The sequence below is a fragment of the Ischnura elegans genome, chromosome 2 (assembly GCF_921293095.1).
Source record: "Ischnura elegans chromosome 2, ioIscEleg1.1, whole genome shotgun sequence".
Taxonomy (NCBI): domain Eukaryota; kingdom Metazoa; phylum Arthropoda; class Insecta; order Odonata; family Coenagrionidae; genus Ischnura; species Ischnura elegans.
This window is the reverse complement of record NC_060247.1, coordinates 72929989-72954754: the sequence shown is the minus strand read 5'-3', so window position 1 is coordinate 72954754 and position 24766 is coordinate 72929989. Positions and strand designations below refer to the sequence as shown.

At 37.6% G+C, this 24766-nt stretch overlaps 2 protein-coding genes across 3 annotated transcripts in view; both read left to right on the top strand.

The window, feature by feature from the left end:
• Positions 1–9876, top strand: part of LOC124153961 — a 53685-nt gene extending 43809 nt beyond the window's left edge. For both annotated transcript variants that reach the window (XM_046527396.1, XM_046527395.1), the window contains exons 7-10: positions 676–804; positions 2116–2199; positions 4364–4594; positions 9618–9876. In XM_046527396.1, the coding sequence (XP_046383352.1) occupies positions 676–804; positions 2116–2199; positions 4364–4594; positions 9618–9728 (555 nt within the window). In that variant the 3' untranslated portion in view covers positions 9729–9876. The remainder of the gene's footprint in view (positions 1–675; positions 805–2115; positions 2200–4363; positions 4595–9617) is intronic.
• Positions 9877–13469: 3593 nt separating this feature from the next.
• On the top strand, positions 13470–14885 carry LOC124153959 (H/ACA ribonucleoprotein complex subunit 2-like protein). The gene is made up of 3 exons (XM_046527392.1): positions 13470–13748; positions 14309–14381; positions 14464–14885. The coding sequence occupies exons 1-3, from the start codon at positions 13583–13585 to the stop codon at positions 14705–14707; spliced, it is 483 nt and encodes a 160-aa protein (XP_046383348.1). The 5' UTR covers positions 13470–13582; the 3' UTR covers positions 14708–14885.
• The last annotated feature ends 9881 nt before the right edge of the window (positions 14886–24766 follow it).

Genomic DNA, 24766 nt, shown 5'->3' with positions numbered 1-24766 from the left:
ACCCGGGCAAACTGCTGTTGTGTTGCCCCCCTCACGAGGGTTTTGGTATGGAATACTCCCCGATTAAACAGGGGTCCGTCCCCCTCTGGCTACGTCACCCTAGGCAGTCACTGGGGTTGCCTGGCCCATAAGCCGGCCCTGCCTTTCCTGTTCCATTTTGTGTTATTGAGAAAAGTTAAAAGTTGGTGCCTAAAATTTAAAATGCGTTGCCAGCAATTATATTTATATGTTTGAAATCATTCCAGTGAATCAGTAATTCATTATTCTATAAATACTACTGTCCATTTTTTGCCTTTAGAAAATTAAATGTATACACTCTCTTATTATGGTTCTATTATTGGTACATATTTAGTAAAATATTGTGTACTATTTTTTTGCCTATGCCTTTCAATGCATGTAATGTGGACAGCAATATTGCCATGTAGGTTTCATGCTAGTTTACTCCATAGTTGTTTTCCATTCTTTTGTTCTTTAAAAGATTGAATTCACTCGCATATTTAAGTTCCGTGTTTGGTATTTTGTAAAATATTTTGTACATACTGCTATGTTATTGTGTGTCCTTTTACATGTTGTACATATGTATTTCTGATAGCATGGCAATGTGGATTTCCTGCTAGATTACTCTTATTTATTTCCTTTAAATGAATATATTTGGAATCTCTTTTCAAAATTGAGCTGGTTCATGCTTACGAGAAGGCAACTCCGGATTCAAGTGAAGGCCACTCTGCACGAATTTTCTGTGTGCGCTGTGATCCAGTAGAAAGGAGCGTTATATATACAGGAGGCTGGGATGATATAGTTAAGGTATTCATAGCTGTGTCAACTTCAGACATGTCATAGAGGATAGCAAGTAGAAAATTTATCAATTAGGGAATTTATGAGTGCTATTGTTCTCCAGATCATGATGGGTCATTCAAAAAATGACCATTGTGTTTAAAAATGATTTTATTCCTAATAGTTATGCACACTTATGTTCACTTCTTAATGTAAATATTGGTAAGATAATCATCCATAACTTGATCACACTTTAAAACTCCTTATGTACAGCTTGTTAATTGAATCCAATGCAAATCCAATCCATCCAATAAATTTAGTCTATCATATATGTAGGTCTATTATACAATTGAATGTATCATTTCTATGATCATACTCCATACACCTGTCCTGAGATAATTCCTTGTCAAGCATTCACTTGATTGTCACCCGTTTTCCCAGCCTTCAAATATTAATCTATATATAATATAAAATATTTATGTAGTAATATAAATCTGATGAGAGACTAAAGTCTCTTCTTAGATTCAATCATTGGAAATGGGACATTGCTATAGCTTGAGCTTGAGCTAGCAATGTCCCATTTCCGATAAAAACTAATCATCTTTCATTTGTCTATAGATTTTCCATGAAATTCCCAATCTATATGGATATTACTTGTATGTTTTAATATTTTCAATATCTATTCTTATTGTGTTTGCATTATGCTTCACCTTCTTTTTATGATTTGTTACTTTGTCTCCGTAAAATGGCAGGAATGCTGTATCAAAGAGATGCATAAAGAAATAAATCTCATTTTTTCATTTATTGTTCTATAAAGGCTTTATTTTCTGTTGTCTGCGAGTCTGTGGCTCAAATCCACTCCAGAACTTGGTACACATAGTTCTTCATTTCCTTTAAATGGTTCACCATAATCATCTTATATTTTTACAAAAATGTTTAAAATATCTTATATGCTCTTCTTTGACTGTGTGTCAAACCTGAAGCCTTGATCTTATGGTTCATATGATAGATACTGTGTTTAATTGAGACAACATAAACAAACCTGCCTGCCATTACAAAAAGTCCTTCAAGTACCTTGTATATTGGGTTAGCTAAGTGGCTTTTGGGTTGGGCTGACATATAATAATGTGGGTAAACTTTTCTCAGTATTCCCACTGCATTAAATTATCCATATTAGCCAATTTTTCTAGCTCCGACTCAAGGCTCATCCTCAGGGCTGATGGATACTTTACTTTTGGTATAATAATGCATATATAATAGCATGATTTGTTGGAGTGTTGCCAAGAAACATTTACTGTCACGTTTACCTGGAAAAATCATGTGGGTGCAATTCTATTTCAGGTATGGGACACTAGAAAACCTAAAGGAGTGACGCAGAATTTATATGGTCCTCATATTTGTGGAAGTGACGCTATTGATGTTCAGGTGAGAAATTAGAAGTTAATGCTACAGTACATAATATGTATGAGTGACCTCCTTTTATGAGAATATGTGGTACAATAGAAACTGTATCAGTGCCAAGACAAACGTGGCCGTTTCTTCAAATCTACAACAACCTCTGCTGCCACCACGGTTGTCTTATGACATGATACTAATTGTGGTAGTTATTGCGAAGGTGCCTGCAGTGGTGGTGCAAACAGGGTGCTTCCCCATCGACTGCATCAACATGGCAATAGGGTGGTTTCCTTCATCAAAGAAAACGAAAGGCATTGATTGCGATTCGTTACCCACCATTAGTGTATTCATAATATACAAATAATTTTGTTTTTGAAATACCGGTTTAGACGAATGGCAATGGTCCATTTTTATCCTCATTTGAAAAGGGCCAGATTGGCGCCCATGCGATGCCACTCCACGTGACGTCACAGGGACCTATAGTTTCTATAGGAGAAGATAGGAGCTATACATCGTCTGAGGTTACCAATGCATGCATGAGGCGCAGAGCTCAGGGAAACATGTCTTAACAATCACTTATTAAAACTGGCTAAGGTCGGAAAGTTTTCCTCGTTTGATAAGTTATTAATAATCCTTATTTAAGCCAAGCGCTACCAGTCAGCAGGGTACTAGGCTACCCACTAGCAGCCTGCGTCGTATCAGCGCTAAGCCTCACCTCAAGGTCACCTCGCAGGGCGGCAACGGGAACCAGAAATACGTCACGCGGAGAGACTTCCCAGCATTCATACTTAAGCGTCGCATTTTCGCGCGCTTGAAAATTTTCACTTTTCATTTAATCGCGAAAAATAGCGTCATTTAAAAATGTAAAAGCGTGAAATACGCACTTCAGGAGTAATAATCTTTCGATTTAGGCAATAAAAAAATAATAGGAAACCACCCTATTGGCAGGATACCCAAGTGCAATGGAACAAACTTAAGCTGTATTGCAAGCCCGCTCCTCACTCAATAATGAGTCATGTATAAAATGGATAATTTGAGGCATGACGTGAAATTGCTTCATATCAAATCAAAAAAACCTTGTAGATTTCACATAAATAATATTAATATTGACCAGTTTTCATCACTGTGTGACATCAGTATCATCCTGACTACGTCGCACAGCAATGAAACTGGTCAATATTTAAATCATTAATGTGAAATCAACAAAGTTTTTTATTCGACATAAGTATTGTCTATCATGCTTCACTCAAAAGCATGGGATGAGATTCTGTGCTCTCACTACGCATCATGTAGCCTCCTTACACTTCCAACTTCCTTGTACATAAATGTTTTGATACCAAGAGCATGCCATTTCTGAGGTGCACAATAAGAGGAACAATGTCAAGGGAGGTGAGATGTGGCAAAGGTGTGACCAGAGATTGAAAGGGGAGTTGGAAGGAGTGAAAGGTGGGGGAATGGAGGGTTGTTCCTCCACTGGAGTGTCGAGAATAACATGTGAAGGATTAGACGTGTATTAGGAAAGTTTTCATCAAATAAACAGACAGAAACAAGTTCAAATTTTCTTTTTTATGGTTTCCTGACCTAATCCCAACAGGTTATATTACCATGTTATTTCAAAACATTAGTAAACTTGGTTGAATGATGAACAAAATGTTATTCATCCCACTTATTGCATTGATAAATATTGGCAAGTTAATCAGAAGTTAGTTTAGACTAGTGGGGTAACTATAGGGGAGATGAGGGGAAAGATTCCCCCCCCCCCTCCAAAGCCTCAGAAAAATAAAAAAATTATTTAAAACTATTGTCTATTTTTTACATCTAATAACTGCATCTGCTTAAAGTTAAATTTTAAATGCCAAAATGATGTAAAATGTATTTCCAGGCATGTCATTTTTCAAAAATTTTCCCGGAACCGTTGCCTGGGGTGGGATCTCCTCCCTCCATCCCTCACCCCCAAAGAATATTCCTAGTTACGCCACTGGATTTGACTGATGGACAAAAAACATCAATTAAAGAATTGTAACTCAAACCCCCCTCAAAACTCACAAGATTCAGCTTGACTCGAACTTGACTCAAGGTTAAATTTGATGTACTTATAGCTCTTAGTATTTTCTAATTCATTTTTGATTGTGAGTTTTATCTTATTGTTCATGGATGATGGAGTATAACTAAATTTTTGTGTTAAATTTTGTAGGGTGATATGTTATTGACTGGCTCTTGGGCAGTGAGGGATTCAATTAAAGTGTGGGATACAAGAGTGCTAAAGGTATTGAATCACGTCAGCCCTACAAACAGAAAGGCAAAACTGGATGGAGAGTTCTTGTATGCTGCTCAATTTTTCAAGGGTGATCCGTCATTCGACCTCATTTTAGCTGGTGGGTCTGGAACTGGTGCTGTGGAAGTGATTTCAAGGAGCCTAAACAAGGCATGTATCATTTACTTGACATTGTGTAATACAGTAGATTCTGCTTAATGGGTCCACCGGTTACTTGGGGCAGCCGCTTAATTGGGGCAGATCTTGAAGAATAGAACCCAATAGAGGAATTCCTAGAGTACTCTCCGCTTATTTGGGACAGCAAGCCGCTTTATTGGGCCATGAGTCGGCAACATAGACTCTATACTAGCGATGAAATTAAATTTTTTTGTTTTCAGAATACTATTTTTTTATTTCCCCCTTTGATTTACTCTTATTTTTCACAAATGTTCCTATTTTTGCCCTATTTTGAAAGCTCTTATTGTTATACTATCTGCAAGAGGATAGGACTTTTCTTTAATAGGACTTAGTAAAATACATTCATTCAACGTCGCCCGATGCTGTGAAAAATATTTTTAACTAAATTATTATAATTCTTAAAAATGATAATATTTTAACTAAACTTGCTGATTTATTTAATCAAAGTAATGGTTTAATAAACTTAGGTTGCATTATAAACGTTCTTTAGTCTTCTTTCTACCATTTCAAAGTTTTTCGTGCCCATATATGAGAGTTCGCCTAATTGGGGCAGCCGCTTAATTGGGACAAAATACACATACAATAAAGTCCCGATATGTCCCAATTAACCAGAATCTACTGTATTTCAAGCCAGCCACATGAAGGTGAAATTCACATAAATTGCCGGGGGAACCGTGGACCTTTGGCTCTCTGGACCTCTACACTACTCAGGTTTCTGAATTTCCATGACAGCTACACTGAGACTATTTGAACCCTAGATGTTTGTCCTTTGCAGTCCATCAAGGATGGCAATTCAAGGGAGAAAGGACTTCCATGAAGACATAACCAGTTAAGAACCTGAAACCTGCTCTGAGGAGATTTTTTCCGTAGACAATTTATGTGCATTTTATCACTATTCATGATGTGCACTTGAAATATTACATAATACTGCTGTGTGCCGCTTTGGAGTAATGTAGCAAATGTGGGGGTCATCGTGAGAAATTTTTACTGCTTTTTATTACAAAATAAATATGTACATATTCTACATTATAGATTGCATACTCAAGGTTGATGCTGCACAGTTTATTTGCATGGATATTTGCATGCCAATTAAGTCCATGGACTGAACAAGGTTGCAACCTTGGTTTTGTAAATCGAAATTTTCCAGTGAACAAAAATATCCTCCCGACTGATGTTGTCATTTCATGCATCATTATCTAGGCTCACGCTCGTCTGATGCTAGTTTTTTGCCAGCGAAAGGGATTTATGAAATCATATCACAAAAATTACCTATCAGTGCTAACTATTTCATCAATTTCCTCTGCTACCAAACTGTCAGTATCTATACCTGCAGTAATCTTCAGAAGTCAGCAGAGATAGTTTGGAAATAAGTATTTAAGGTTCACATAAATTATGGCATGATTTCTGAAGAGAGTGATAAAATCCCATTTTTTTGCCATTTTTTTAAGTGCTGTGAAACAGAATTTTTTTCAGTACTTGCAGAGTACTTACCATTCAACATTGACTCGTAAAAAATTAAGGTCCACTTTTAATTCCTCATTCTCTGAAGTGAAGGCGAAAATAACGATCAATCAGAAATGTTATGTTTTTTATTTGCATATCAGAAAAGATAAGCGAGTTGTGTACTTAGTACTTCTGATAATTCTGGAAAATATTACAGCTCATAAATATTTGGAATGCCAGTGTTTGTGCAAAATATTACATACTTTTGCAAAATGGTACCTTTAAATTTAATGTGTATACATATGTGATGAGTGGTATTCCTAAAAAAAATTCTGTGTATTTTTATTCTCCTGAGGACATCGCCTAAAATCACAATTTTTTCTTTTACTCAGAAAACCTATTTTATGAAGTACAAGTTCATGGATATTATATAGAATCAGAGGATTATGTATGGCAAAGCTAAGACAATTTGTTACTGCCTAAAAATGCCTATTTTACCTGTTTATGCCATCTTCTGGTGGTATTGCCTATTTAAGGGCCTAAAAAAGAAAAATATTTCCAATATGTCACCAAAATTCTCATTAGTGTGGAGCATAGGCAGATCTAGGGAGGGGCACGTGCCACCCCCCAGACCCTTAAAAAATAGGCAAGATTTTTAATATGGTCCCTTTATCATTGCGCTCGTTCTGTATTACGAGGATACCTCATAATAGAAAACGATTTTTCGAACAAAAATTCAGATCTAGGGGGGGTGGCACGGGGGCACATCCCCCCCTCCAGACCCTTAAAAAATAGGCAAGATTTTTAATACGGTCTTTATCATTGCACTCGTTTTGTATTACGACGTATCCTCGTGCCTCCCCCAGAACAAAATCCTGGATACGGCCTTGCTTGTGCCCTCCCCAGAATGAAATCCTGGATCTGCCCCTGGTGCGAAGCTAGTCTGTCATTTCAGTTTCTTTTTTAATCTATCAACATTGAAATAATGCCATTAACCCTTTCCTGCTGGCGCCTAAAGTTGGAGAATGTTTTCCTATGCTACGAGCAGCATGAGAATATTTTAAACCTCTCTGTATGGAGCTTTTTTGGGGTGGAGTTGCACTGGTATATTTGTCCCTCAAGATTTGGGTCCCCAACTTATTGTGTTACCAGTGTTTTATTCAACATGGTAGTATTTGATTATCAATAATTTACCCTTCTAAAAGAATTACTTACATTTTATTGAGCATTGTGAATTTTAATTAGATTTCTAGCATTAATAACAACAAAGTTAGCAAATAAAAGGTAATAAGGCTATAAGTCCGAAGTCCATTATTTTTTATGCTAAACCTTCCTTTAAAAATTGCTTATGCACAGAACAAAACGAAGAATTAATTTCAAAGAATAAAAAAATTGAAGCATGCAAAAATATATCATTGATAAAACAATTGGCAATATAACCACTTACAATTGGCAACGAATTCCTGCAGTGAGGATGATCATAAATGAGTGGGAGGATCGGGCTTAATTGCCAAGGAGTGGCCCTAAGGACTTGCTAAGCTGGGTCTCAGGCCGGACCGAATGCATCAGACAATTGCTACCTCAGCGGTCACTTCCCTTCCCTCTCATCAGCCAGAGCTGACGTTCAGTCATTGGCATTGAAAAATCCGCGACAGCAATACCTGATGTCAGGTGTTCTGCAATAGAAAATGCTCATCAGCTCCACCCAACGTCTGGCACAAAAGGATTAAACATGCATAAAGAAATTTCACCCAGAGAATTATTATATAACTATCTGGCTATCCAAGATTGCTTGGGGAAGATAGTACTCAGAGGAGAGGAATACTTGGATCATGGTTACATTGCAGGATTTATAGGCTTAATGAATATCATGCAATGGAATAAATGATTTGTGCATAATGCACTCGTTAGCTAACACCCCACTCCACATCATTGATTGCTGTGTGTCCATGCATGTGTAGACCAAAAACGTCTGGTGAACCCAGCAATAAGGTTTACACCTAGAAGATTAATAGGTAAGTGTAGTATCCCTTGAGTTATGTTTTCCCTTCGCTGGAACAAAGAGGTGTGCCCACCCTGCAGGTTCTCCAATCATAGAAATTGTAACGCATGACGGAACAAATGGTAGTGAGAAAACGACGCAAAGGGTCAAATGCAACCGAAAGTAGCACTGTGGGGTTTGATAGCATTAGATGCACCTATGTACCAACTTTGGTTGCAATCTGTGCAGCCGTATGGAATTGCATCACTGACCAAAAAAAAACAGACTTCCTCTTTTATGTATACCTATATCGAAGACCAGAAAAACAACTATGGTCATTTTACATGATGTGTACATGAGATGGTTACAATTGCCAAAAATTTGTTGGTGATAGCACCACTCAGTATTGCCGAGTGCAAAGAGTTTTTGCCCAAAGTTGCTCTGCCTTCACAGCCAGTATTGATATTATGGGGAGCATGGCTATATACTACCTTACACCCTGCAGATAAAATTATTTAAATATGTGACAGGACTAAAAAATTGTTGCCTGTTTTTCTTTCTGACCTGTGCCAAAGAGCTCTCAAATGTAAATTTATTTTACTTCTAAATGAACAGTTTTATGAAGTCGAGGTGACAAGTGCATGACAGTAAAATAAATATTTTGCTTATTCCAAAAATTTATTTTCACTCAAAAATAGTCAGTAGGATAGCCTGTGAAGGTTGAAACCAGTCGAGTTAAATAAATTTGTGGAATTGACTACGTATTTTTTTTACCACATCTAAATTCCACCAAGTAAACTTGCCAACCATCGATTTTACTTATGCATCATTCCCATGTAACCGCAACCTCCAACAATATCCTCCTCCAACAAGCCAACGATTACAACTGAGAGACGAAAAAACGTCACAGTCCTCTAATCTACCACTTGATGTATCGTGAGTCATATCACTACAATTTGCACTTGAATGTCGCAGTAGCAAATATTGTGCCATTCAAACTCTGTTGGGTTGCATAACCTCCCCCCTGGTGACAGTGAACAGTCTTTACCCACTAATCTTGGGATTATGGGTTCGAGTCCCTCCTGGGTTGGTATTTCAGGACCCAAGGTGTAAATGTATGCCAAGTTCTGTTGGTAGGTCCATGGAAAACCTGATAACCTCTTGCAATTCCAGGCTGATGGAATATTTCGAAAAGCATAAATTATTACAAGTGCCTATTTTTAAATGTCCATTTTGAAATTTTTAGTGCCTAAATTTCCTCAGCTTAATATCTATACTTATCTGTTTAAAATTTTTTCCATGCTTGAATCTGGTTCTGCACTTTGCAATGCATACATATTTTCTCTTTAACCTGATGATGAGTGATAGTACATTTATGACATTGGGTGAAATCTCTCTTTAATTTAATTTGCTCATCTTATTTCATTGCAATATATGTATTATCATATCACTGGAAACATTTTATGATTTCAGTTGCTGTCATGTTGTAAATTTTTAAGTGCATATTATCTGATATTTTTATTGTATTTTTCACTTCATAAATTCATCTTTTCCATGCATTTCAATTAACAGATAGTGGCACAGCTGAGAGCTGAGAAACCAACGTTTACCATTGACAGTTATGGCCCCGTCTTTGCATTCGGAGGGACGAGCAATAAATTTACCATAGCAGAATATACTTAAGTGAAGAGATCATTGTTTTATCATTGAGGTTAAAGTAAAATATCTACAGGAATAATAGCTGAGGTACAATAAATTTGATTGACATGGAAATATGCCATTGTGTATTTAAATAAATAAATAAATCAGAGGTAGAAGATGAAACTTTAAATCTTTCATGTTTCTTATCTGAATTCAGTTATCTGTATGCACATAAATTCTTAATTAATATTTTGGAGGACATTATTTTTCATTTAAAAATTAGGCTAGAACTTATAAAAGACTTATTAAGTGCTAATAAGTATGAACTTTTTGAATGAGATCATGAAACTATAGTTATCAGGCTGAAGAACTTTTGTTAAATGAATGGATATTTAAAAACTCAATCACCTGTAAGTGTATCAGATGATCAATTCAACTTCATTTTCTCTTCTAACCATTTTATTATTACAAAAATTGCTACCCACATCGGAGAGGGATATCTTTAGCTCCCAATATCAACATTGACCAAGAATACATGTATTGAAAAGGAAAAACAGCTCTTCATATCCATAATGACTTCGTATTTGTTGAATTGAATGATACTGCTGCACCATAGCGAATAACATATTTTCTTATGAGAGATTTAATTATTGACTGACCCCTGAGATGTGTCCTGTTTATAGTACTCCACGTCCTGTTTCTGCATTACGAGATTGCTGCCAGGCAACACAATGTGGGTATTACAAAGCAATGGCATTACGCTAATTACAATATGCTGTGAGAGGTAATCATATGGGGGAACTTGGAAGTAATTTGGTGCTCTAGCTAGAGCTTCAAAGAATTATATGATTGTCCCACCGGCTGTTGGATGATTGAAATCCAAGCTATGTATCTAGGGTAAGAACGCCGACTTTTAAAATTATTGGGGTGGGGGGGGGTCCATACCGGCCGTGGGGCTGTGTCCCAGGAACCTTTCTAAATTTTAGATGAAAAATAGTGAATTTTAAAGTTCTTTACGGAAGAGTCATATGATTGACTTATGAATCCCAAAAACTCGATTAGCTGTTTACCAACATTATTTGTAATCAATGAATAGCAACCATGCCACCTGAGGGACTTTTATTGGCAGGTGTAGTAGGACAGCAACTGGTCACAGTGATCGACACCACCCATAAACTTATTGCACTCCACCACTGCTTCGAGTTTACCTCTGCCTGACGAGTTTTAGTGGGTATGAGGTTAAACCCAAAGGATATAAGAGACTTATCCCTCCAGCGGAAGACACAAATCCCCTCCTCACTGTATATAATGAGCAATAATCTGGTCTTTTGCAAGCTTGTGCCCAAAAACCTCTTCTGGGTTGTCTTTTCTTGTCACAGGGAGGGTCCCTGTCCAGTATTAATTGAATTTAATCAGATCTCTAGCTAGGGGAAAATTATTGTAGTCATTGTTCAAAATTGCATTTAGCCCCTTTTCTTGAAGTCTTTTAAAAGTTTGTGGACCATTTTGTCCCCATATCCACGTCCACCAACATCCCTTTCCCAGAATATGAATAAACGATCATCCGATGCACTAACCCCGCTGGCTCACAGGACATGTACATTTTTATGCCATGTTTGTGTCTTTTCCCCTACATATACTGCCGGAAATTCAATCACCCTCGCCAAAGCAACATTGATTTGGCAATGCATAGTTCTCTTCAGGGGGAAACACAGGAAGCCTTTGTTTTCTGGAAGCATGTTGTACAAAATTTTTATTCAGATTTTATACAATGTTTTCACAGGGTTAAGTAGAATGTAAGTATTATGAATATTTGAATTTTTAATTTCAGAAGAAAATGACTTTTTGGGGTCAAAAATTTTACAGCAAATCAGGAAAAATAAATTCAATACCTCAAAAAATCACTGTGACAAAACTACTTAGACAAAAATAAAATGTGTGACTATTTTTTTCTAACAATGGAAAAACGTACTAAAAAAGTATACTCACCTTTTCCCAGTGATATAAATAGGTGAAAAGGCCGATGAGAAAAAAGTTGTCTTCGGGACTTCTGGTGCCAACAACAAAACCACGATGAAAATATCCAGAAGTATCTCGCCAGAAAAATTTAGGCATGCACAAACACTTTATACTTTATAAATAAAATCCAATTTTTCTGGGTCCAAAGAGCAGAAAAAAAAACTATATAACAACGACCCAAGGTGATTATATCATTTGGAAAATGTTGAAAAAAAACTGATCGTTTTCCGAAACCGGCAGAAAAATTATTATGACGAAAACATAAACAGAGCGCAATATATGATGGCTAGAAATCCAAATGGAGAGCAGAGAAAAGGGAGGCGCGTAGTTCTGATACGCCCATTCATCTGAGACCCAAGGCCGTGACAGCCCTCGGCTGCCATCTGCGCCATGGCGTGACCAGGGGCGGATACAGAAAAAACTCAAGGGGGGGGCGCAACATATCTTGAGTTGTCTTTTCTTTTATCGTAATAAAAGATGATCAAGTCACAGGCAAAGTATATGAAAATTTTATTTAAAGTGATTATAAACATGTAAAAGACAATGCCATCTAATGATATAAAAAGTTACAATTGTGGTTTTGCAATGTTCGGCAATACAGGCGGACCCGCAAGGGGGGGGCGCGCGCCCCCTGCGCCCCCCATCTGTATCCGCCACTGGGCGTGACTGCAGTGACAGAGCAGATGACAGCCCAGGGCTGTCATATGCACTGAATGGGTTAAAAGGCCCAAAAGGTGACTAAGAGACAATTTTTAAAATCCAGAAATTGTAATTTTTTTAAAGGTCGCTGGACATTAAATTTTTTCTCACTTGACTAATAAAACAATGGAAATCATCCATTTTTGCTTCAATTGAAATCCACTACCCCGACTGCACTTAAGAGAGCTTCTCCTATAATTATCAATCATCCAATGAAAAGAATGATCCAGATATTTTTGACATTGAGAGCTGGAAGCCAAGTTCCTCCAGGACAAGGGAGAGAAGAGCTATGTTGACAGCTGTATAAGATGTTTGATTCAAACTGGTGCAAAGGATTCTGAAGTTCAGAACCATTATGTATATATTTTTGGGGTATTAGGAGTTAGCTAGCACTGAGCAACTTTGGTGGCTGTATGAGAATTAGGCTCAAATAATTGGTTTATTTAAGTGATGCTGCTATCATATTTATTTTCAGTTTTCAAATAACTTGTATGATTATTCCCTACTATCGTAAATCCCCACAGGGAATTGGCAATGGGGATTTTCCCCGCGGGTGAATTTCTTGAAGAGTTATTTTAAAGAATCTACTAGAGCGTAAAATTCATCTGCTAAAAAATTCATTTCATACGATGTTATCCATGAATGGTATCCACGTAATCAATCATTTCTAATTCCAGAATATTTATCAGTGATTGATAATGGGCCTAATAAATTCTGAAGATTGCACTCATATGACTATGAAAATTTTAATACGAATAATATTATCAAATTGCATTTCAAACATGAAATATCAATTTCTGTGTTCTGAGAATGGGCACCAAAGATTATATGGGCACGTACGCTTAAAAGCTGGAATTTAAAAATACCGCTTTTCATTCGCGAATATTCTTGTATTTTGTGGCCGATCTCAATAGTATTTGTGCATCCTCAAGAGAGAAAGAACCAAACCATTCAATCCTATGTTTGGGAAATAGTTTTGAGAAATTGAAAGACCCAAAACTACAGGCTGTTATTCATATTTACCACATTTTTGCTCCCTTTGTCATATCGATACTATTCGATATAATACAGTCGATGTCAATTTGACTTCGATCGTAAACCACGTTGTTCGCATCCGTTTGTTTATAAACCAGTGTGATAGAAGGTTTGTCTTTCTTGTTGTTAATTACAACAATAATATGGGAAAAGAGAGAAAATCATTACAAGGTAATGAAGCAGACGCAGATGAGAAACCAGGAGAAGCAGAGTTGAGCTACGAAGAAAAAATTCAACTTGTCAGTCCAATTTCGAAACCAATGGCTTCGAGGAAGCTGACGAAGAAATTGTACAAACTTATCCGCAAAGGTGCGTCTGGGAGCTTGTTACTTCTAATTCTATGTGTGTTTAGCAGCTCCTTGTTGTACATTATTTTCTAAACTTGTCTGCCGCTCTTGGCTAGCGTGCCATGCATTTACTCGTCTTCTGGTAATTGATGCCGGGTTAGTGTATTGGCTCATTTTTTATGGATATAACCTAGTTATAGTTAAGTAATTTTCGTTCGATTTCGTTAATTGATTACGAATTAACTCTAATAAATAAGTTTGGGTCATTTATTGTCAATCAAGCCCTGCAAAACAGGAACGCAGTGACGGTCAGTTTGTCTTGATTGAAATCTTGAGGGAATCGTGTTGTCTTATTCATCTAGCGATTACTGTTATCCGTGGGCTGGTTACGGAGATGTTTCAGTTAATGTTTGCTTCGGAATGGAGTTCTTTTTCGTTAATTCATATCGCAGGCACCCAATGGTTATGCAGTTTTGGAAACAATTTTTGAGCGTTTTTAGTGTATTTTTATTTGAGTAAGAGCTCATAACACAAAAATGCATGTCTTATCATAACTGTACCAGTATTTTTCTTCAATTCCAGCGTCCAAGCAGAAGACATTTCTGCGGAATGGTCTCAAAGATGTGCAAACAAAAATACGCAAAGGAGAGACAGGGTATGTTTTTGTACGCTTATTAATCCCTTTCGCTGATTTATTTGTATTTTTTCTGTTCATTGTTGTTATTCTTAACCTGTAGGCTTGTTATTGTGGCCGGTGATGTTACTCCAATTGATGTAGTCTGTCATTTGCCTGGTGTCTGTGAAGACCTGTCCATTCCTTACGTGTACACTCCATCTAGGCAAGATATTGGGGCAGCAATGGGTGTTAAAAGAGGAGCTGTTACAGTTATGATTCGTGACCATGCTGATTACAAAGAACTATATGATGAGTGCTCTGCTGAAGTTTCAAATTTGAATTCTGCGGCATGGACACCTAGTTAAAAATTTTCTACTTTAAGTTGCAGTTTTTTTTCACTCTTTTGTAGCTGTGTACTGATTTAAGGAAAGTCATTTGTATCCCTATGTTAATGATATGATGTGCACTGTTATGAGGAGTATTGTAAGATTGTTTTTGTGTGAGAGTATGCATCTAATTAAAATTTTCATAATATAGAAAGGACTTCATACATTTTCATTTTGTAATATGCTTTACTTTTAATGAGGTCTTAAGTTATGGGTTATGAGATTGGTGTGATGGATGAAGTTTAAAAAAATATTTATATACCTGTAGTTATAATGTGTAATAGAGGAATCCTTATCCCTGCTCTTTGAAGATTGCCAAATAGAGTTTGCTAATACTGATCTGAAAGTATGCTTTTCTTTTCATTTGTTGATTGAGCCCAATGATCACTCAATCCATCCCTCAATTTTTCAATTTTTACTATGTTCTACATTCATGCATTTATTCACATTTTCTATTTTCATTTAAAATTATCATCTCATATTTTTTTTAACATTCCCCACCGATTGCTCATGGGGTGAATTTCCTCTGTTATCAGGATTATTCTCCGCTCATTATAAAATACCCTGTTTTCTCTCAGGATCACAAGCATTGCATTTCAATCCACAGTATCAAAGTTCCAAGTTCACAAATGTAATGAATGTTGGTCTGTTCTTCCCCGTTCTCTTCTCCACTTGCAGCCTAAGAACCAATATGGCCATTTTTTTCCTAAATCCAAATTGGTCCTCATCCAGGAGCTTCTCAGCTTTCTTTACTATTCTCCTGTGGATGAATTTTTTTAAATATCTTACACGCATGTGCCATTAGGCTAATGCGATACCTCTGCTGCACAAGCACTCAACAATCACCCATCAAATTCAATCTGCTCATCTAGGAGCCCAACAAATCACATCGCTCAGCTGGCAATAGCCGGAACACGAACACTTGCCTCCTAGATGAGCGGATTTTATTCGGTGGGCACTTGTGGAGTGGAGGTATTGTATGGTCCTAACATCTTCATGTTCTTTACTCATTTCTTTTTTGGAATAGGGACCTTTTCACTAGTCTCTCCATCGCAGCTATCAAATCACAAGTTGACTCTCCCTTCCTGAATTTTTACTGATCGTCACCTGAGTAGTCATTGCTCCTGTCTCATGTTGAGTATTAATGATACTAGGGACCATTTTATTTGCATATAAAAATAAGGTAATTTTCATAATATCCTTAAAATTTACAGCTTTTTTTTGGAATTGTAATAGAAACCATCTTCCATTTTTCATGTAAGCAAATTTCCATTGATCACCAAATGTAAAAATGTTCAATTAAATTGATCCTTGAATGTGCAGAGTTCATACCAGTCAGGGAAATTAAAATTAGGACTGGACATAAAACAAATGTCTGGGAAATTAGGATTTGATCTGGAAAGAATTCTAAGAGTCGAAACTAAAAGATCAAAATCATGATCGAAAGCAAAACGCATTGTAGTGAATGAGCAGTAAGGTTCTAAGTCCTTGTGCTCTTGGTAGGGTGATTTGAAAAACCATTTTTATTTTAAAATCGGTAATGGACAAAGTTTGTGGTTGGTGGTCATTTCTGCCAATATTTTGCTCTTTAAATGTGTGAGTCACATTTATATTTATTAGAATGAGTTGGTTGTCTTCTTGACGTCTCATTACATCATTGTTGATCTTGGAGAATAGGACTCAAATGTATCCAATTAATTGAAAATACATGGAACATTTTGGAAATTTTATTTTCCATTTTCATACTATGAGTTGTTTGCAGTTAATGGCATACAGTATATACTCCACATTCTGATAAATATAATTTTGTTGAGCCATGGAATACAGAACTCGCTGTTGAAAGCTTTCAGGCCTATACTTTTTGATGAGAATGGCTGGAGTTTCACACTATTGCTGAATCATGCTTGTAAAAGATGTATTAATATGGACACAATATTGGTAACTAGGGGTCTAGAAGGTTTCCCTAATATACTAATACTACTACTACTAATATGTGTTGTCAATTATGCTCATATGTACACTTTATTTGACTTTCCCTATTGCTGCATTTTATTTAAAGTATTAGCACATGAAGATCAAAGTCAGGGCTGGTGACTTACTAAAAATATTGGGGGGGGGGGGGGGCTTACTGGGGTCTTGCCCTGGGAAATTTTTTAATAGTGAGTTTTTAAGTTTTTAAAAAGTATTTTAGAAGAGTCACATCGTCAACATTAGATCCCTGTAAACTCGACTCGATAACTCGACACTCCAGGGAAAATTGACAAGCCTGGCACGTATTTTCCTCCCCCATAACAAATTTTTGCGGGGGCTCGGGCCCCCTCAGGCCCCATGGAGTCGGTGCCACTGATCAGAGTCAAACATTGTTATAACTGCTGATGAGGTACGTTATGGAAGGATAGCTTTTCTCAAGGTTCCACGTATAATCGGGTAAATGAAAGTTAGCATACTATTTATTCATTATGCAAGTCTTCGATAAAAGTGGAGTTAAATGTTCTTAAATAATATTTGGTAAAGACCATGGTGAATACGGACTGCACCAAGCATTTGGAGGGACCCTTAGCATTCTCCTGCAGTATGGTAACTTGCTAAGATCACTCAGCCTCCGTTTTCCCCAAAACATTTTATTATCATTTTGATTATCATTGTGATAATATCGATTAATGGAAGTTTGAAAACAGTTTTGAATGCAGCCACTAAATTGGAGGAAGAGTGTCAATAATATCACGTTATATTAAATGATATGCTAGCATAACTGTTAACACTACAAGAACTAATTTTTACTGTGTGTCATGCATTTTTAAAATGTATTTCAGGATTAGATGGTGCTAGCCATCTTTCAATTTCATCATTATTTCTAAATTCTCAAATTAATTGCTTACAAAGCTATTTTATTACATATCCATAAGTGTTTTTTTTAATCATTGAGGTTAAACTGGTAATTATTTTTACGTTTACTGAAATAAAATATATCAATGTAATAAGTTATGGAAAATTAAATAATGTATGTACTACATAAGAGCCGATATATCAGCCCGCCGTACTAAAAGGGATAACTACTCCAATATTTCTAAACAGGGCCAGTGGCATAACTATGGGGGGATGAGGGGGGATAGATCCACTTATATAATAACTGCATCTGATTAAAGTTATGAATGATGTAAAATTTATTTTCAGGCATATCATTTTTTTTTTTTTTTTATATTTCAAATGTTGCGGAATTCCTGTTGCCTAGAAGGGGTCATCCCCGCATGCCCCACCGAAGTTTATTCCTAGTTACGTTACTGAACATGGAATTGCATGCAGTAGCACAATAAGGGTTTTTCATGAAAAATGTAAATAATATTTTACTTCCCACACACAAATATGAGCTAGTAGGTGCTCAAGATATTGGTTTCAAATGGTTAATTAGCATAAATAGATTGCATTAAGTTTATGATTAATCATTAAAAATATAGATATCCAACAGTTTCAGAAAAATTTAGTAGCAAATGGGTAAATAATCGCTATCTCGCAATGCAGAGTAAAAAGAGAGCTTGTAAAAGAAACTATAGGAAAAGGACCAATAGGGCTCCACCAAGTCTTATCTTCTCGCTTGGTGCACAAGGTTGCAAAGTTTATTCAGGGTTCCCATTCTGACTAAATTATAAAATTCACAGTTTTTTACAGTCTAAATGTCGTCAAATTCATGGTCGATAAGCCATTTTAGGCAGAAATATTGATGATGCAACAATCACCAGCCGCACATTAACTAAAAATTTATCAACAGCAACAGACACCGTGAAAGCGAACGCAGCAATGAAAGTGCTCTCTCTCATAACGTCACCTAATGATATCAAAATTCAGGTCTGGCTAAAGGTTGTGAGTGGGAAAAAGGAGGAAGCAGGGTGGTATGGAGTTGAAGAAGTGTCTGATTTTTCGCCAGAGTTAATGAACACTTAGTTTACCAGTCTTCCAATCACAGGCTCAAGATCAATGTGTCGTCATGGCACACGGACCAATAATTGCGCTTCGAATGTAGGTGTGGAGGTAATTACGTGGACAGTGTCTGAACATGACTGACCTTGAAACATGATCAACATATCAATTTTTCTTTTGATCTGTCAATCATAGTTTTACAATCAAGTTTGAGGGATTTTTCAGGTTTTATGACGAAATTCATGGCTTTTTCCAGGTTTTTTCACAGTATTAAGGTTTTCACGGTTGAGTGGGAACCCTGTCATTGTTGTACTACAAGTCAAAAAAGTTTCCCAACCAATGAAGAGGTACTACTTATGCTCTTGGTCAAAATTTTACCTTCTCTATTGTTGCATGTTATTCAAACACTATGCGCACGAATATCATGATTCAAGCACTGTAATGAAACATGCTTGCTGAGGTCTGGTGCAGAAAGACAGCTCATCTCTTCGAACTTTAGAGTGGTTAATTACCTTGAAATTTCTCTTTTACAATGCAAATAAACCAAAGATAGCAAACTCAATGTGGCTTTGTTTTTTTCCTAGTTGCTACATTTAATGAAAATATCCTCTGCAAAGTATGAACTTAATGGGAAGGTTATTTGTATCAATTGTTTCATAGTCAGTAACTGTTTTCACAGATCAAATCCATTGGTAATACTCAACAGTTAGCTATCCAAAGATTTGTTTGATGCAGCTCTCTACCTAATCCTCATATCAGTCACTCTTTTAACCCTTTTGTGTAGCTCTGCATATTAAACACATTCATGTGTCCCATTTGTGGCCTTCCTCTACCATTCTACACTTCCTCCTGTCCTTCGACAATTGTTTCATCAGACCAATGTGTCACTACGATGAGTAAGCCTCTAAATCGATCATGCCCTGGAAAAAGGTTGATTCTCTTAGGTATTTAAATATTTTTGATTCCATGGAAGATGTCTTTTGGTGTCGAAAGAAAAACTGTAGAAAGCAGGATCTATATAAATGTTCTTCATAATATACCTACTGTGCAATAGTTGAAAATTAACATCTCCTTGAAAAGACCCAACCCTGGTTTCCAGAAGTTGTATGTTTAAGGACATCTAGGTACAAAACTTTTTCGGCTTGCACATTTGGGTGAACTGATATTATAGTCTAATCTACCTGATTTAAGTCAACAATCCACATGTACAACAAATTTTGCGAATCTCAAAGTTCCCTAGGTCTAGAAAAGTTTCTCAGGTTTTCCACCGGTTGATGTTTCCAAGTCTCCCAACGTTTCGAGCAGCGACTTGCTGATCATTCTCTGGGGATCTTCTGAATGAAAGTCAGAAAAATCTTCAGAAGATCCCCTGAGGATGATCAGCTAGTCACTGCTTGAAACGTCGGGAGACATGGAAAACATCAACCAGTGGAAAACCCGAGAAACTTTTCTGCACCTGATACGCCGGGAAAACCTAAGATCATACTTCCCTAGGTCTCTTAATAAGCATATATATATCTATATATCTTGAACATAGGATTAATATGATGCCAATTGGCATCTTGCAGCTGTCAGAGTGAGACTAGAAATGTGGTAAACTATTAACTTTATCTTACCCCATAGGGTGATTAGATGTAATATGGTATGGGGTGATTTATGAAATAAATACGTCCATAAATTTTGAATGAATCCTGAGACACGGTCATCCGACATTCCCTCGGTAGATATGCCATTCCTTCCTAGGGAAAACTATGGCGCCGTGATCTCTGCAATACTGCAACTCACAATAAGCGCCACGTGGGTGGCCTACATTCCTGGATACGTTGTTAAGTCGAAAAACCATTTTTATTTCGAAATCGGCAGCCAACGGGCAAATTTTGTTGCTGGTGATCATTTCTGCCAATATTTTGCACTTTAAGTACGTACTCCTATTTGTAATAGAATTAATTTTCTTCTTGAACTCTTATTATACATTTATAGTTCTTCGAGTAAACCTATTCTCTATTTAATTATTATCTTATATCTTTTAATCAGTATTATCTTCGTCTATTAGAACATCATTGTAATAGTACGGCTCATATTTTACTAAGTTCCTCATCAAGCATAGAGATTTTAGATGTTAAGGCACCAATAAACTAGAATATCCACTTAGGTTTATTTTTCTGTTTCAATGCATGCAAGTAAAATTTTTGTCTTTTTAAATGGGTTATGAAGGCAGGACGTGTTTTTTTTTGTTTAAAAGAAAACAAGAGTCTATGCAGAAAAATTTTAAGCCTGTACTATGGAGATGTGTGTACAAAATAAGTCACTTCTGATATTATTGTGCTATTAATTGAAATCAGCCTGATTGAAGTCTTTCAACTAACGATTCAAACGATGGCCCCGCACTCATACCTACAGAGCAAGGCTGTAGCGAATGGAGAAGGGGTTTTAACTCCCTTTTAAACACAAGGAAAATATGGACCTCAATTCACCTACTCCAATAGAACCCCATCCCCCTTTTACATACCCTACCGAAATGAACATCCACCTTAATATTGTGTTTCGAAGGATGTTTTTAAACAAGATTTATTATGTCGCTGGTGAATTACTCAAAGGCCCGGAAATACTTTTACTAGAGCGGGGCAGAGGGGGCACGCGCCCCAGGCGGCAGATTTTAAGGGGCGGAAAATTTTGGAAAGTTTATTTTTTAAAGTTATGCATTATTGAACAATAATTTGTAATTTATAAATTATTGTTCAATATTGATAAGACTTAATAGTAAATATGTATACGGTGTATCATTTCAACTACCGTATCACAAAAAAATAGCTTACGGATGTATTATATTTTAGTGGTGGGGGAGGGGAAGGAAGGTAGCGAGGGGGGAAGGGCGGCAAATAGATCTTTGTGGCCCCTGACAAAAAATTCCTAGTTCGGACCCCCGTTTACTCCCGTTGTTTGCCAATGTAATTTAATCTAATATCGAGATATAGTATCTATAAACCCTATAATGTTCGTCAAGAAACGTGGTAAAAATGTTTGGAATTATATTTCAAACTCTCCCACGATGTACTAAATTAGCATTCAAGGCTCGGGTGGTGGCGGCTTTGACCATTTGACGGGACGGGCCAAAAGTGGACACGTGGAATGACGAGTTAATGTCTTAATTTATGAACGCGTAAATGAACACGAAAATGCTGAAGTGAGTACCCGAGTGAGCATCATAGTTTTGTGATACGGTTTTATCTAATGGCAAATAGTTTATACATTCAAGTAGAATCGATATTTTTGAGTGATAGTTTTAAAGCCGTTGGGGTTGTCTTTTACCATACTCGGTATCAATTTCTCAACAATGCGGTAAAAGAGGGCCAAAAATTTGGATAATTTGAGTCGGTGTAAAGATGCTGTATGCGATCAAGACAGTACAAAAAGTCGATAAATGATATTTTTTCCATGTAAAAGTAATTTCAATGATGAATCACCCCCCTCCCCCCCCAATTGTGACCAACTCAAGGAAAGTAACCAGACAAGAGAGATGAAGGAAGAAAGGGAGTTTGGGTACGTTATTACCTTGGCTGCGGAGGTAGCGAAGGTCTTCAAGAAGGTGCCGCGGATACGTCTCTCGGGGGCAGCTCTTTTAGCGACGAACACTCGACGAGAGCGTCGCCAAAACAAAAATCCCCCGTGCTCGACCTCGACGGCGATTCTCAACTTTCACCGAGGATATTTTCTTATATAACCTGGTTATGGGCCAGCTGCCGGTGAGTTCCTAGACCACTTCTTCGGCGTGGTTGATTTCGAGTTTAAACTCACTAATGAGATAAATGGCACAATCAGTTTAAAGGGACCAGTGTAACCTTTCCAGTGTTAGGGAAAAATCAGGAATGTTCCCTGTTCGAGTGACAATGCCGCTTTTTATATATTGGCCCTCAGGTATAATTAGGCCCCTATTGACCCACCGGTGTCTTGCCTGGTACCGTAACGAAGGATTACACCACCCATCAAGCTGCTCTACTGACATCCTCAGAGTGACGGACTTCTATATCTATCCAGTTTACTTTTTTCTCATGCGTCTTGCAGCTGTGTACTTGCACGTCTATGTTAGATAGTCCAGCTCCTCGAGGAATCATTCTTGCTTTGGTGTAAATCTGTGCTTAGATGCTTGTGGCAGAAAACATTACGAATAAATTCTATCCCTTTATCGCAAAAAATTACGCATGAATTATTCCTCTGTCAAACACAGAACGATTCGGCAACATGCTTGTCAACGCGAGAGGACATGTTAGCGATTTTCGGCGTTTCGATTGAAAAAAAGAAGGTATGGCTTTCGATTGAAAAAAAGAAGGTATGTCTTTCGATTGAAATCCACATGCAGGGGAAGAATAAGAGCGTTTTCGGTGAAATATTCTCGGGTTTTCCACCGGGGGAGTTGATTATAGGCCGACGCACATTTCGATGACAGAGTCAGCCATCGAAACTTCGGCTAACAACCAACTCACTTGGTGGGAAACCCGAGACTTTACCAGTATCACTCGCTGGGAAAGAACCATATCGTAATAAGACCGTTGGCTTTTTGAGGCGGGGGGGGGGGGGGGGGGGAGGGCGGAGGGCAGAGACCTGCAAACTAGTCCGAAGTAGCAAGGATACCCAACCCGACAGAGCAAAAGTCCAACAGTGAAAACCGACGCGTCGCGACGGGTGGAAGAACCCGACTCATCGGCTCGACACCCCGCAAGGCCCCATTTTACCCAACGTAGCTCAAACGCACACGGCCCCATTATTAGCATTCATCCGTCAGATACGCGTGTGTAGACGTTGATGTGAAGTGTGACTCCATCCGCTGCCGGGTCAAAGTTGACCTGGACTTCCGAGTGTGCAAATTGAATTCTCTTAAGCTCTATTTGAAAAATAATGGTACTGTGGGGGAAAAGGTATCCCAGCGAAGGTTGTGCCGCCACTATTGCTCCGCGGAAAAATGGGTTTCCTTTCCAGTGGGTCATTACTCTTTGGTCCATGAGGGGAATTCAAACAAGGCTAATCATCTGCTTTCTTCGTATTCCTTCCTTCGTATGTGTCATAAAAGATAGTTGAACAAATTCCCCAAGGCCGTACTCTTTGGTGGGCAAAGTGGGGGGGGGGGGGGGTGGAAATTTAAAAGGCTGTCAGGGGGGGTAAAACACGGAAATCAAGTTATAACGGTATGAAACCAAACAATCGCGCAGCTCACACACATCACCTTGCAGATTTGCTCTAAGGAACAAATATCCGGTCTCATTCACGCACACATTCCGGTTTGCGAAACTTCCGCTCACGCCAGTGACCCACTCACACAGAAGAAATAGACAAAATGGTAAAACAAAGAAAAAGCACGCTCACACTCACATACCTTGGGGATTTGCTCTGCCCTGATCTCCTGACATCTGGTGTTTCTCCTGCCAAGCAGGCCTCCTCAAAGGAGAATGTTCAAAAGCTTATTAACTTAAAAGGGCACTTACTACCCATCTACCCTTCCCTAACTCCCGTGTGTGTACTCGAAACCAAATTGGTTCGAGGTGTTGCGCTTTCAGGAACATCCTCATCACATTAATACTTATTCATGTCTCTGAGAGCTTTCTAGAAATTATGGTGTCGCATATTGTATATAGCCTTGCTTACAGCTAATGAATGATGAATGCCTTGAAAAAAAATTAATACTAAAATAACTAAGTCCTAATTTTTATTCGGCATACTGTGCCTATGGATCCCGTTTGTTGGTCTTTTTTTAAGAGTAGAGCAACATCGATTTAATTTATTTCTCTTAGGGGCGTATTTGAGAGGGTGGCAAGGGGTCACCCCCATGAAATTAGGAAAATAAAGAAAAAATAATTAGGTTGAAGTTAGTGAGAGGCAAATCCAATTCACCACTGCCTTCTCCTAATATACCTAAGGTGTCCATACAGGTGCGATCGCATCTCGTCACTGAGGTTATTCTCTCCATTGGGACCAAACTGATGTTTAGACGTACTGTACGCTGGTGTAAGTTAGGCTGAATTTTTGGGGCTATCGAATTCAGCGATAGGTTAGGCAAGGCTAGAGTTGAGTAAAATGATGAAATAAAAATTTTCTTATCAATGTGAAACCCTTTGAATGATTTTCATATGT